Here is a 15,269-nt window from a genome sequence, read left to right as displayed (position 1 = left end):
CTAGTCTACTTCTCTTCCTGTTCCCCTTTCTCTCTGCCTTTCTCTCATTCCCTCTCTCCTCCTTCTATCTTTATCACATATACACATATACATACATATGTACACATACATACACACATATATATTCATACACTAATAAACACCACACATATGCATATCTACACATGTATAAACATACATACATGCAGATATACAGAGATGTACACATACACATACATATGTATACATATATAAACCCATACACATGCACACATAAATAAGCACCAACATATGCATATTAACACATGTATCACATACACACGTGCACACACATACAGAGATTGACACATATACATCCATACACATTACAAAAAATATGTCTATGATCTAAAAAAGAGAAAATATGAAATCTCTTATCTTTGTTTCTAGGGCCATGTATCACACTGAAATCTTTTATCTGCTTTTGACTGTGGATACTGAGATACTAGATACAACCATTCTGAGTATGATCCAAATGAGGACAAATGCTCTGTCTTTAGAATATCTGCTTAGTTCAGCATTGGATTTTGCAGTAGTATAAGGGATGATTCTGCTTATTCTCAATGATCTGTGTTCCCTGTCTTCATATGATTTTCCTAATCTTAGCTCTTTACGAAAATTATAGATTTGGGGTGATAATACTCAGTAGATACTTCTTGAAACCAAGCACAAACTGTACTCTTCAACTCTTGAATAAGATCCAGTTCCTTTGTCTTCTTGCTAAGGATCACAATGTGAAAACACTGTTGCTTGAAAATGTTGCTATTGTCGAGATTTGAAAGTGTTCCAAAAACTCTTGAATTCTTTTCAGTAAAGTATCCATAGAGTACTTTTTTTTGTCTTTCAGTTTTAAAAATTGTTTTTGGAGAAGCAGCAGGGGTAAGGTGATATATATATATATATATCACCTTACACATATATATGTGTGTGTGTGTGTGTGTGTGTGTGTGTGAGAGAGAGAGAGAGAGAGAGAGAGAGAGAGAGAGAGAGAGAGAGAGAGAGAGAGAGAATATGAAGTTAAGTGGTTACGGGGGAGGAAAGAATCTGGTGGTAGGGGTTGGGGAAAGGAAAATATGATCAAAATATATTATATAAAGGTTTTTCTTTAAAAAGGAAACCTAGTGAAAATTGAACAGGGTTGTTCTAAAATCTCTTAGGATGTGTTTGAGCTTCTCTGTGAATGGTTTTGCCAACTCCATTGACCACTGAGTTGAGAGCAGGTGTCCCTCTGATTATTAGCTTTACTGAGCTGCTTTGCATGTCCAATCATTAGACAAAGGCCCAGGATGCTCAAAACAGCTTCAAAGCATGTGACCAGTTCTCAGAAACAGGGTCAGCTGCTCTCCTGCTTTGGATGCTGCTCTCAGTATGAGGTGAGACAGTGCAGCAAAGCACTGTGAGGTTCTACTGTAGCTATGTGTGTTTCCCATGTCTCTAGGATCTTGATAATAGGAATCATGGCATTTTAAATTTGTTTTTAACCATCACATTTTTTCTTTTATTTCCGAATAGTTCACAGTGATGCTTTTATCTGTTGTCACAGGTGTCATATGTATCACAACGAGATGGTTTCAATATGCCTGTAATGGTAGTGTTTGCATATTTATAATTCCAGGCTCTACCTGGGACATTGTGCTGAAGCAGTCTTAAGTTTGCAAGGTTTAGTCTCTGGAACAAATGGACACAATATCCTGCAAGTCCTGTGAGAGCACCAGTGACACACTGTATAATAACGGTATGCAGGTGGTATCAACAGAACCCAAAATAGCCTCACATTGTCCTGATTTATGAAGCATTCAGTGTAGAGTCTGGTGCTTCTGTCAGGTTCAGTGGCAGTTGATCTGAGACAGATTTTATACCTGCAGAGGCAAGTGATTATGCAAGCTATGTCTGTGAGCAAGGTTTGGATTTTCCTCCACAGTTCTCTATATCTAAGCAAAATCCTCTTGTGGCTGCTGCTTAATGAGATTTCAACTCTCACATGGTTCTCTCTCTAGACATCGCCAGCAAAGATCTGCAGGTTTCTTGAAAAATACTGACTAAATTTATGCTAACTTGGTACACAATGGAATCATCTGAGAGTAGGGAACACTGATTAAATACCTTCACAAAATTGGTATATAGACAAGCCTGTAGAGCATTTTCTTAATTAGTAAAAGATGTGAGACTACTCCTAAAATATCAGCAAGGCGATACCTAAGCTTGTGGTTCTGAGTTTGTAAGACAGCAGGCCATGTGAGCAAGCCTCCTCAGTGACTTCTGCATCAAGTCCTGCCTCCAGGTTCCTCTCCTGACTTGCTTGAGTTTCTGTTCAGACTTCCTGCAGTGATGAACTATGGATGTTGACATATAAGGCCAATAAACCCTTTCCTCCCTATATTGTTTTTGTTGTGGTGCTTCTTCATAAGAATAGTGACCTAAGACAAAAAGTACAACCGTGAAATATACGGTGTTTATAACAGTGAGTACATGCTATAAATAATTTCATTACAAAATTCTGTTCTCTATTCAAATTTTCAAAGAATTTATTTGAGATTTTTTTTTATTTAGTTGGTGATACTATTACACTTGAAAAGAATTTCCCCATTCATTTAAAATAAAAGAACTTCATATACTTAGGGCTATTAGTTGTTTAACTAACTTTCAAATACAAAGTATATTCTCACCCTAATGTTTTTTCATTATACATACATACAAACACACATACATACATACATACATGCATACATACATACACACACACCTCTAAACATTTGAGAAAAGGTCTCATCCCATAGTCTAAGCTAAACTGGACTGCACTATAAAGGCCAGTCTAGATTTGACGCTATGGACTATGTATGTGCCCTTTCCTCCTGAGAGCCGAGATTCCAGGTTCATGACATCATGCTCAGGCCTTTTGAATTTTTAGATGATCTTACTTTGCAAGTGAGGTAATTCCAGGTGACAGGGTATGAACAGCCACAAGCCCTGGAAGTTTAGTTATTTCAATCCTTTTGTGCCCATCTTGGTAATTCATATCTTCTCAATAGGAGAGAGACTTCAATGATATGATCCTTTACCAGAAGTACACTTCTGTATTTTTCAATTCTAGAGTCACAGCTCACTACACAGGAAAGTGTATTTCTTAGGTCTCAAACTAAGGACAAATGGCTAAGTTAGGTGTCCATTAACATATCAAAGAAGACACTGGCTGCTCGGCATATACCGGTCTCTACCTATTAAAAGGCCATCTTAGCCGGCACACACCACTCCCTACCCTGAACACTGTATCCCAGATATTGACTGTGTTTGCCTTCCCAAGCTCTCTGGCCTCTGTATAATCCATCTTATGGCTCCAACCACATTCTTATCTGCCCTTTAATAAACTTTGTAGCCTCTTGGTCAGGCTCTTTCATCTTCCCTCTTCATAGGGCCTGGCTTCTTCTGCTCATGTCGACTCTGGGTTCTCTCAGATGTCCCTGCCTAGACTGTTCTCTTCCTTTTATCTACACTAAACTTTCTCCTCCACTAAGCCTAGGAGCAGTTTTATATTCTTTATCTGATTTTTTTCATTTATCTGATCTAAAGGTGCTTGGTATATTTGGTGTCAAAACATGGGTTTCAGACAGAGGCAAGATTCAGTGTACATTGAATACAATCAAAATGAGGAAATACAAAAGAATGTTCCAAAGAAAACCCATCATAAATCTTATTCAATTCCTTACTCCCTCATAAAAAGTTAAAGGTAGTCAATGCTGGCTGTGAGAGTGAGAATCCATTATATTTTGGAAAGTCTCTTCTCCAGGTTATACAATCCCAGTGGCCAGCCCTAAGCATATGTACATATAAGCAACACTAAGTGGAGTCAGTAGGATACATGTATGTTTATATTTCTGTGTGCATCTCTGTAGCAATAATAATTTAAGAAGAAAAAAGAGGCAGAGTTATAAATATGTGTGTTTAGAGCACAGGAAGTTCTAAATGTTGGACGGGAAGAGTTGGAAATTGATATAATATTAGTACTTGTGTCCTATACACCTCTACTGTGTTAGGTTGTCACAGACTCTTCTGTACTGGGCCTCTATACATCTGTGCCTCTAGTTACTGATTCTCCAGGTCAAATTGCCATCAATCAGCCCTGGGAGTTTCTTTATTCTCCCTGGAAAAGAAAGTCTCAATGACACCAGGGCCAGGTATATTCTCTCCTACACTGAGAGAAATTACAATTTGCCACAGTTCCAGCCCTATTTCTAGCAGTCCAGAAGAAGAGAATCCCCCAATTTCTTTTATTCTGTCAATGTTGGTGGGAGTCCCTATCTGAATTTTAGGTGGGTCTGGGAAAGAATTCACCCTGAGAGATGATGCTGAACGATTTCTTAGTTTCTCACTGTCATCATACCCTGAAGAGCCATCTCTTGGTGGCTGAGTTCCCTACAATAAATTCCCACATGAGCAAGGCCTCAGGCTTAGTTGTGCCATTCATCCCAGAGCCAGGAATCTTTTTTAAGAAAAGCTGTGAGTGCTCATAAATTGACAGTGAATAAGCAGGTTAATGAGACTGACCACAGACTCTCTGATGCTTTATCTTGTCCAATTATGATTGTCTGTTTTTAAAGAGAAAGCTACAATAACAGAAGCAACTAGACCAAAAGCAGCAGAGAAAGAACGAGGAAATATTTGTTATTTCTGTTTTTCACATCTTTATTTGTGAGTTCCCTCTGAACATTGAAGATTTCCCAGTCCACATCTCACAATTCTTGATTCTTTAGATCTTGTATCATTAGTCTGGGAGAGATCTAGATACTTGTATATAGTGGCCACTTTAAATGAGTGCACATTAAAAAATGGCTGCTTCATGACTTCATCAGGAGGTTTTATTGTAGTTAGGAGAAAGCATCCAGAGGCCCATGGAAGAGCTCAGAGCAGAAAGAAAAAGACAGAGACTAGGCATGGTCTGGGCCCAGTTCTACTCTTGGGAGTAGGCAGAAGCATAAGAAAGAATATTGAGGAAGAGAATAGTAGAGAATAGTTGGGTAGGGGAAAACCTTGTCATTATAAAGAGAGCAGGGATCTAGGAGAGAGGAGATCCATGAACTGTAACAGCTAGCAATTTGGGGCATGTGAAACTGACCACAAGGTAGCCTGTGCATTGAAATTTGTAACAAGTATTTGCACATAGAAACTGAAGAAGTCTGGAGGCTTGCATGGATTTGATATGTAATCACAGGTGTGTATCAATGGAGAGTCCTTTTTCCCTTCTGCTGGAAACAAGAGAATTGATCTATTTCACTAGTGTAGTGTTCATTAGTGCTGGCTTTTATTTAACCTCCAGAAATGCTTGTATATACCAACTTGAACTGAACCTAGACACAATTTCAGACCAAGTAAGTGGGTCTCTTGTTTGGGGATTCTTGGTGTTTACCTCTAGGTCCATCAGCCAGCTTTCCAAAAAACTGCTCTTCCATACCACTTTCCTGTCTTGATTTCCCCAAAGATCAAGATTCATCAGACCAATAATAATATTTACATAAGGATTACCTTCTCGATGGCACCCTTTGCTTGAGAGATGAGGATTGAACCCAGAGCCTTGCGCTTGGTAGGCAAGCACTCTACCACTGAGCTAAATTCCCAACCCCATGGACTGTTAAAAATCATCTTTCATCCTAGAAATGAGAATGTTAAGTTTATAGGTGCTTTACTCTACAAAATAATAGCATACTACATTCCATAGTCATGTGTCTACACAGAACCTTCAGTCAATTTCAACATATTCACAAAACACTCAGAGGAACTAGTCATACTACAGTGCTGCATTAAGGAAAGAAATAAAAGCACTTCCCCTTGGTGTCAATTAACCCATATTTAGTCCAGATTTGAATTCTATATTTCATGCTTTGTATTTTCATCCTGTCTATTATATGATTCTGAATCTGGCTCTGCTTAACAGATGTTTTGTAAATCTGTCCTTGAGTCTTTCTTTGCTCTGTAATTACTGAACAGCAAAAAATCCTCCTGTGGTGAAAGAATGAAGCATTATTTAGAGAAATTTTAAACAGAATTTTACAATGGATTAAGGCAAAGTTTCCAAATGATCCCAAAAGAATAAGATAACAGTATTATAAACATTATTGTTTGTCAAAAACTATATACATGTGATTAGCAGGAACACAACATTTATTGTGGGTATTTGTTTTATAAGATTGCTTTAAGTCTCTATTTTTTTTTTTTGCTTTCAAGAAATGATTTTTGGAATGCGCATGCCTTATTTTATGCCATGGGCACAGAAGAATATAAAAATTCTGTTTTGAGCCTTGTATTAGCACAGGTTGTGTAAGTTGATAACATAGGAAAGTGAAGCCGATTTAATTTTCATCATTATATTCTTCTCTTAAGGTCATCCAAACAAACAGGCTAATTATCAGCAGGATATCAGTCTTAAGTGATCTCAAAATGTATTATCAACTCTAGATGTGAGGTCCAACAAATGTTCTGTCACTTATACGCTGAGATAATTTTGCCTCTCCCTGGAACCCTGCTAGCCATGCCAGCCTGGAAGTCAGACAAGCAATATTTATTCCCTATATGTCCTTCAATTCCAACTACAGGTCTCATTCCCAGTCCTGTAGCAGCCAACTTTCTGAGGCCTATCTTTCATTTCTGGTCTCATTCCGGGTGGCCTTCACATATCTTCAGACAATTTCCTATACTCTATCCATTTTTTCCACTCACCATACCATGGGGTATACTCTGCCTGTAAACCAGCTGGCCTCCACAGCAGGCAAATTATATAGGTAATATTCACCCACTTCTTTTCTTCTATATCCAATTACCCAGTCTCATTCCTAGCCCTGAAGCCGATCGTCCTTTCTGCCTCAATTCTACAGGCACCCCACAATTTCTTTTGTTGGTCTTTACATTCCCTTTCCTGGAGTGTGAATCATGTAGGACACCTTTACTCTCCTTCCTGTTCTCTAATTCCTATTCCTTACTCTCATCCCCAGAACTGTGGCAGACATCTTTCAGGGGCATGGTCAAACTTTAGGCAAGACCCAGATTTCCTCTTTTCTATGGACCACAGCTTTGAGCCCATCTGTCAATCTTTAATGCATTGAAACACATTTAATCCAAGACTAACAGTGGTCACATCTGGTCACAACTCATATGTACTCTTTACCAGGCCACTCAAAGGCACCAAATGTTCCTAAGATCCACACATAGCAACAAATTCAAGGAATTTTGTTATATTCAAGGAATATAATACCAAGCCAACATAGATAAGGCCATATAGCATTACTTAGAATCACAGTCACTCAAAACCCAGATGCCTAAACACCAGCACATAAATATAATCAAAACAACCTAAGACAGCAACCATAGTATAGGTGGACTCAAAACAGTTCAATTTAGCTTAAGCACAAGATGAAACATTCGACATGACTATTATGAATATGCTCAAACCCTTAAAGAAGAAAGGAATAAGTACATTAAGAATACTGCATATGTAGCAGAGGATGGCCTTGTTGGGCACCAAAGGGAGGAGAATCCCTTGGTCCTGCCAAGGTTGGACCCCCTGCAGTATAGGGTAATGTCAGGGCAGGGAGGCAAGAGGGGGTGGGTGTTTGGATGAGGGGGCATGGGGATAACATTTTAAATGTAAATAAAAAATATCCAATAAAAGTTTTCAAAGTAAAAAAAAATGAAAAAGAAAACCTATGAAAACACAAATTTTGGAATGAAATGAAGAAAACAGTTCAAAACATGAAAGTAAATATAGAATTACAAAAATCAAATGCCAATGTGAGATAAAGCTAGAAATGAAATATTCTGGAAGTAAAGAATCTCAGTGGTAAGGCTCACCAACAGAATACTGGAGATTCAAGACAGAATCTCAGTCACTGGAGACATGCTAGAAGAAGTCAATACTTTATCTGATGAAAAGCACTCCTCTGCTGCAAGGTAGCCTAGACTTCTGGAGGGTCGGATGGTGTTTCCTCTACCCAATGTCCCCTTGCCACCCACAGCAGTCAGGAGAGTTGGTCCTGGGATTATAAAAGCAGGTAAGTTGGACCTGCATCTTTCCTGGTCAGTACAGTAGGCTTGGCTCTGGTGACAGAGACAAGGTTGGAGGAGAGCCAACCCAGAGGGTGAGGGCATAGTAGAGCTGGCCCTGCCATACTTCTGGATATGAAAGTAGTCAACTGGTCCTGATGTTATGAGACCTGGTGACTTGCCTTGGTCTTTTGCTTGGAACAGCATTTAGAAGAGCATGATCTGCATTTTATTTGGGCAGCATGGTGGAGTGACCATAGTTGAGGAGGCACAGGTGAGTTGGCCCTGAGGACAAGAGTGTGGGAGAGTGGTCACTCATCTCAGGTTAGGTGGCCAATGGGTTTGTGGTGATACACCTTCACCTTTAGTAGCTGGGTCATGAGAGCTGGAGAGCTATCCCTGACACCTCACTGACTGTAGCATTTGAGAGAGTGGTTCCTTACCTTACCTCGGTAATAGACTGGAGGTGGCCCTGATGGAAAATCAAAAGGTAAGTCAGCCCTGAGGGTTGGAAAGCAGGAGAGATGACCTAGCCCATTATAGACTGGAGCACTTGTGAGAGTGGGCACAAACCCTGATAGGGCAGCACAGTAGAGCTGGCTCTGGAGGCATGTAAGAGCATAAGAGTTCTTGTCCAGATGCCATGAAATCAGAAAATCTAGCCCTGTCAAATGCAAATGGTGGCATTGTGTGGCATAGCTAGATCACTGCTAAAGAGGTAACCCTGGTGGTGCAGATAAGGGAGAGCTGGTTGGCTGATCAGCTCAGATACCTCTCAGGCCCAAATCCAGGGCTCTAAATTTGTCCATCCCCAAATCAATATTATCTGTAAATATTTGGGATTCCTGAAAAGGCCATTCCTGCTGATACAAAGTTCTAGGATCTCCCTGGTACAGGAGAACAACATATAGCTCAGAGGAGTCCTGATGAGGAGCCAGTACTGATGGTGTCACAGATCTTGAATCAGACCAATGACTGATTACAATAAACATTTCCAAGTGAAGATGTGTGGACAGAGATTTTCTGTGAGATACACTGTGACATATTTGCTAGTATCTGCTGTCATCTGAGATTTTGGTCTTAGCCATTCTGACAGGTGTGAGGTGGAATCTCAGGGTTGTTTTGATTTGCATTTTCCTTATGACTAAAGATGTTGAACATTTCTTTCGGTGTTTCTGAGCCATTCGGCATTCCTCAGCTGTGAATTCCTTGTCTATCTCTGAACCCCATTTTTAATAGGGTTATTTGTCTCCCTGCAGTCTAACTTCTTGTGTTCTTGGTATATTTTGGATATAAGGCCTCTATCTGTTGTAGGATTGGTAAAGATCTTTTCCCAATCTGTTGGTTGCTGTTTTGTCCTAACAGCAGTGTCCTTTGCCTTACAGAAGCTTTGCAGTTTTATGAGATCCCATTTGTAGATTCTTGACCTTAGAGCATAAGCCATTGCTGTTTCGTTCAGGAAATTTTCTCCAATGCCCATGTGTTCCAGGTTCTTCCCCACTTTTTCTTCTATTAGTTTGAGTGTATCTGGTTTGATGTGGAGGTCCTTGATCCACTTTGTATTAAGCTCTGTAGAGGGTGATAAGTATAGATTGATCTGCATTCTTCTACATGCTGACCTCCAGTTGAACCAGCACCATTTGCTGAAAATGCTATCTTTTTCCATTGGATGGTTTTGGCTCCTTTGTCAAAAATCAAGTGACCATAGGTGTGTGGGTTCATTTCTGGGTCTTCAATTCTATTCCACTGGTCTATCTCTCTGTCTCTGTACCAATGCCATGCACTTTTTTATCACTATTGCTCTGTAATACAGCTTTAGTTCAGGGATAGTGATTTTCCCGGAAGTCCTTTTATTGTTGTGAATAGTTTTAGCTCTCCTGGGTTTTTTGTTATTCCAGATGAATTTGCAAATTGTTCTGTCTAACGCTATGAAGAATTGGGTTCGAATTTTGATGAGGATTGCATGTCCTGCCAATCCATGAGCATTGGAGACCTTTCCATCTTCTGAGATCTTCAATTTCTTTCTTCAGAGGCTTGAAGTTCTTATCATACAGATCATTCACTTGATTGGTTAAAGTCACACCAAGGTATTTTATATTATTTTGGACTATTATGAAAGCAACAATCTCTTAACTTGAAATATCCAGGAAATTTTGGACACAATGAGAAGACCAAACCTAAGAATTATAGGTATACAAGAGAATGAAGATTCCCAAGTAAAAGGGCAAGTAAATATCTTAAACAAATTGTAGAAGAAAATTTCCTTAACTTAAAGAAAGAGATGCCCACAAACATACAAGAAGCCTACAGAAGTCTAAACATATTGGACGAGAAAAGAAATTCCTCCCATCAAATAATAGTCAAAACACCAAATACACAGTGCAAGGAAAGAATATTAAAAACAGTAAGGGAAGAATGTCAAATAACATATAAAGTCAGACCTATCAGAGTTAAACCAGTCTTCTAAACAGAGACTATGAAAGCTAGGTGATCCTGGGCAGATGTCATACAGATGGTAAGAGAAAACAAATGCTAGTGCAGGATTCTATATCAAGCAAAACACTCAATTACTATGGAGAAACCAGGATATTCTATAACAAAACCAAATTTACACAATATCTTTCCCCAATTCCAGCCCTACATAGAATAATATATGGAAAACTTTAACACAGGGAAACTACACCCTAGAAAAAGCAAGAAATTAATCTTTCAAGAAACTCAAAAGAAGATAACCACACAAACATAATTCCACCTCTAACAAGAAAAATAACAAGAAACAAGAATCACTATGTCTTCATAGCTCTTAACATCAATGAACTCAATTCTCCAGTAAAAAGATAAAGACTAACAGACTGGATATGTAAATAGGACCCAACATTTTGCTGCATACAGAAAATGCACCTCAGTTACAAAGACAGATATTACCTCAGAGTAAGATGCTGGAAACAAATTTCCAAGCAAATGGTCACAAGAAACGAGCTGGAGCAGTCATTCTAATATTGAATAAAATTGACTTTCAATCAAAAGGTCAACAATACCAATCAACCAGAGCTTCCAGGGACTAAACCCATATTCAAAGAATATACATGGACAGATCCATGACTCCAGCTGCATATGTAGCAGAGGATGGATGGCCTTGTTGGGCACTAATGGGAAGAGAAGCCCTTGGTCCTGCCAAGGCTGAATTGCTAGCGTAGGGGAGTGTCAGGGTGGGGTGGTTGTTGTGTGCGGAAAAAGGATATCATTTGAAATGTAAATAAAAAATATCCAATAGGGGCGGGGAATAAAAAAAAATATCCAATAAAAAAATGAAGAAATGTGTTTAGGGAATGATAAGAAAGAAAAAAGGACAGCATTTTCAACAAATGATTAAGTTTCAACAGGTGATCAGCATGTAGAACAATGCAAATTTACCCCTTTTTATCTCCTTATACAAACCTCAAGTCCAAGTGGTTGAAAGACCTTTACATAAAAGCAGATACAATGAAACTTATAGAGGACAAAGTAGGTAAAATCGTTGAACATATAGACACAGGGGAAATTTTCCTGAACAGAAAACCAATGACTTATGCTCTAAGACTAACAACGGACAAATAAGACTTCATAAAATTGCATAACTTCTGTAAGGTAAAGGAAACTGTTGATAGGACAAAACAGCCAACAAAAGATTGGAAAACAATCTTTACAAATCCTACATCCGATAGAGCGCCAATGCCAATATTTACAAAAAAAAAAAAAAAAAAAAAAAAAAAAAACAAAAACCAAACGTAAAGAAGTTAGACTCCAGTGAATCAAATAACCCTCTTAAAAATGAGATACATAGCTAAATAAAAAAGAAATTCTCAACTGAGGAATATCGAATGGCTGTGAAGCACCTAAAGAAATATTCAACAACTTTAGTCATCAGAGAAATACAAATCAAAACAACCCTGAGATTCTACCTCACACTTTCAGGATGGCTAAGATCAAAAACTCAGGTGACTGCAGATGCTGCTGACAAGGATTTGAGAAAAAGGAACTCTCCTCTTTTGTTGGCGGGATTGCAAACTGGTACAACCATGCTGTAAATTAGTCTGGAGGTTCCTCAGAAAATCAGAGATAGTGCTGTCTGAGGACCCAGCTATACCTCTTCTAGGCATATACACAAAAGATGTTCCAACATTTAAAAAGGACACATGCTCTGCTCTGCTCATAGTAGCCTTATTTATCACAGCCAGAAGCTGGGAAAAAAACCAGATGTTCTTCAACAGAGGAATGGATACAGAAAATTGGTACATTTATGCAATGGAGTACTACTCAGTTATTAAAAACCATGACTTCATGACATTTTTAGACAGATAGATGGAACTAGAAAATATCATCCTGAGTGAGGTAGCCCAGTCACAAAATAACACGCATGGTGTGCACCACTCACTGAGAAGCAGTTATTAGCCATAAAGGTGTAATACTCAAGGTACAATTCACAGACCACATGAAGCTCAAGAAGAAGGAAAACCAAAATATGAATGCATCAGTCATTCATAGAAGGGGAACCAGAATACTCACCAGAGGAAATACAGGGACACTGAGTGGAGCAGAGACTGAAGAAAAGGTTACCAGATACTGTCCCAACTGGGAATCTGTCCTGTATGCATTCAACAAACCCTGTCACTATTGCTGATACCAAGAAGTGCTTTCTGACTGTAACCTGATATGGATGTCTCCTGAGAGGCTCTGCCAGAACCTTACTGATACAGATAAAGGTCCTTGCAGCTAACTGTCAGACTGAGCATGGGGACCCCAATGGAGAAGTTAGAGAAAGCACTGAAGGAACTGAGGTGGTTTGCAACCCCATAGGTAGAACAACAATATCAACCAACCTTACCTCCCAGAGCTTTCAGTGACTAAACCACCAACCAAAGCGTACACATGGGGGAGGGGTCCCGTGGCTGCAGCCCCATATGTAGCAGAGGATGACATTGTCTGGCATCACTAGGAAGAGAAGCCATTGTTCTTGTGAAGGCTTTTTTCTCCAGTGTAGGGTAATGCCAGGGTGTTTTGGTGGGAGTGGGTTCATGGGAGAAGAATGGGTTATTGGAGATGGGGGACCAGGAAGGGTTTGAAATATAAATACATAGAATATGCAATAAAAAGTACCTATTTACTAAGTGTGGAATGGTGACAAAACTTGAGATTCCTGTGCTAAGTGGGTAGGTGCAGGAGGAACACTGAATTTGAATGCAGCCTAGTGGACATAGTGTGTAAATTATCTTAGGAAAAGCCCCAGTGCCCTAGCACAGGAAACTTCCTTTTAAGTAGTTGATGAGGGGAATCCGAACAAGGCTATTGATGTTGTCCTTTGTTACTTTCCAATTGTGAGCCTATTACTGAAAATACTGCATATTTCAGACACAGGACTTGGAAAAATAGAACTAGAACCAACCTAGAAATCTCCTCTCCAGAGACTAGTTCTTCCTATATTGCAAAGACCTAAGCTAACTCCTAAAATGAAAAGCCATAATTAGTTCCACTCATCTGTAAAGCCTGTGAAACACAGCAATATCCAGCAGGGTGAGTTTTCTTATGGGTACTGAGAAGCTGTTCTCAAGGAATCTTTATGGTACAGCTGCCTAAATAAACAAGACCTGAAGAATAACAGTTAAAATACCAATGTAGATTTGGGAATCTCCCAAGATCCTACTCATATGTGAAGAGCTACAATCTGTTAACTGCTGAGAAGTAAAGGAGAGTATGTTCCTATGTCAGGTTATTCATTCTCAATCAGTCACACACAAAACAATTATTTGTAAGATAATGACTTTGGGAGAAGATGAGGAGCATGAAAAGAGTTGGTGGGGTAGGGTAAAATTGATATAAATACAACATTTTATAGGAAATTTCACAAAGATTAAAACACATGAAAACAAAAATAAACTATCATTATGTGTGTATAATTTTGAGGTATCTAGTTGTTCTTGAAATATCTTACATTCTTTACATAGTACTTTTTTTTGCAGTCCCACACATCACACCTCAGAGAGACCACAGGGAAAAGATTTAATAAAATAGACTTTCATGTTTTAGTAAGATACATATCATGCTCCATTGAATTTTCTGCTGACACCGACTCCCTGTGGGTGAAACAGGACCAGGTGCTCTTTCAGCAGCAGCTCACACCCTGCTGAGCTGATTTGCATATGGAGTCATTATCCCACAGCCCAGGCTCCTTTAAGGGCAGCTGGCACAACACTAAGAATCATCCTCTCTCCTCCAGCTCTCAGAGATGGATACAGACAGACTCCTGCTATGGGTGCTGCTGCTCTGGGTTCCAGGTGAGGGTGCACAGAAGTGTTGGGAGAAACTTCTTTGGCCGTCTTGACTTTCCATGCCTCTGGGCCCTTGATCATTATAATTAGGGCATTTGTAATTGGTTTTAAGTTTCCCCATTCCCTTTGATTTTCTGGCTTCTCAGAGTGATGTCCACAATTATTCTTAAAATTTTAAATTAAGAAGTCCTCTGTTGGGAAGGTTTTCAAACATATATAACAATGGTCTGTGTGTTTCTCATTCCAGGCTCCACTGGTGACACTGTGCTGACCCAGTCTCCTGCTTTGGCTGTGTCTCCAGGAGAGAGGGTTTCCATCTCCTGTAAGGCCAGTGAAAGTGTCAATTCATATATGCACTGGTACCAACAGAAACCAGGACAGCAACCCAAACTCCTCATCTATAAAGCATCAAGCCTAGCATCTGGGGTCCCTGCCAGGTTCAGTGGCAGTGGGTCTGGGAAAGACTTCACCCTCACCATTGATCCTGTGGAGGCTGATGACACTGCAATCTATTTCTGTCATCAGAGTTGGAATTCTCCTCCCACAGTGCTCCAGGGCTGAACAAAAACCCCGTGTGTTTGCAGCTCACTGATGCTCAGTCTCTCAGTTCTCCCTTCCTCTCTGACCTCTCAACACAGAGCTCTAGGCTTGTTTGGAAAAAGATTTCAAATAATGAAACAAGCTTTTATAAACAGATACACATGCATGTCTTATCCTATAAACTTTAGGATTTAATCATATCTGAACAAAACTTAGACCTGCACGATAGCTTCTTAATTACTATATATCACTTAAAATTTTTACTATCATATTTAACTTATATTTTTCATGCTTTGTCCCTTATGTCCTTGGCCACATCTTTGCCTATTCCCTCCACTCTCACTATTGTACCTTTGACATTTGTATGTCTTTAAAAAA

The 15,269-nt window shown here is 39.3% G+C and overlaps 1 gene segment (V, D, J or C); it reads left to right on the top strand.

Annotated features, from left to right (window-relative positions):
- Nucleotides 1-14,308: 14,308 nt before the first annotated feature.
- LOC116896772 lies at nt 14,309-14,912 on the top strand. The segment is given in 2 exon segments: nt 14,309-14,357; nt 14,599-14,912. Coding segments are annotated over 2 exon segments (363 nt in total).
- The last annotated feature ends 357 nt before the right edge of the window (nt 14,913-15,269 follow it).

The sequence above is a fragment of the Rattus rattus genome, chromosome 3 (genome assembly GCF_011064425.1).
Source record: "Rattus rattus isolate New Zealand chromosome 3, Rrattus_CSIRO_v1, whole genome shotgun sequence".
Taxonomy (NCBI): Eukaryota; Metazoa; Chordata; class Mammalia; order Rodentia; family Muridae; genus Rattus; species Rattus rattus.
This window is presented reverse-complemented; position numbering and strand designations above follow the sequence as displayed.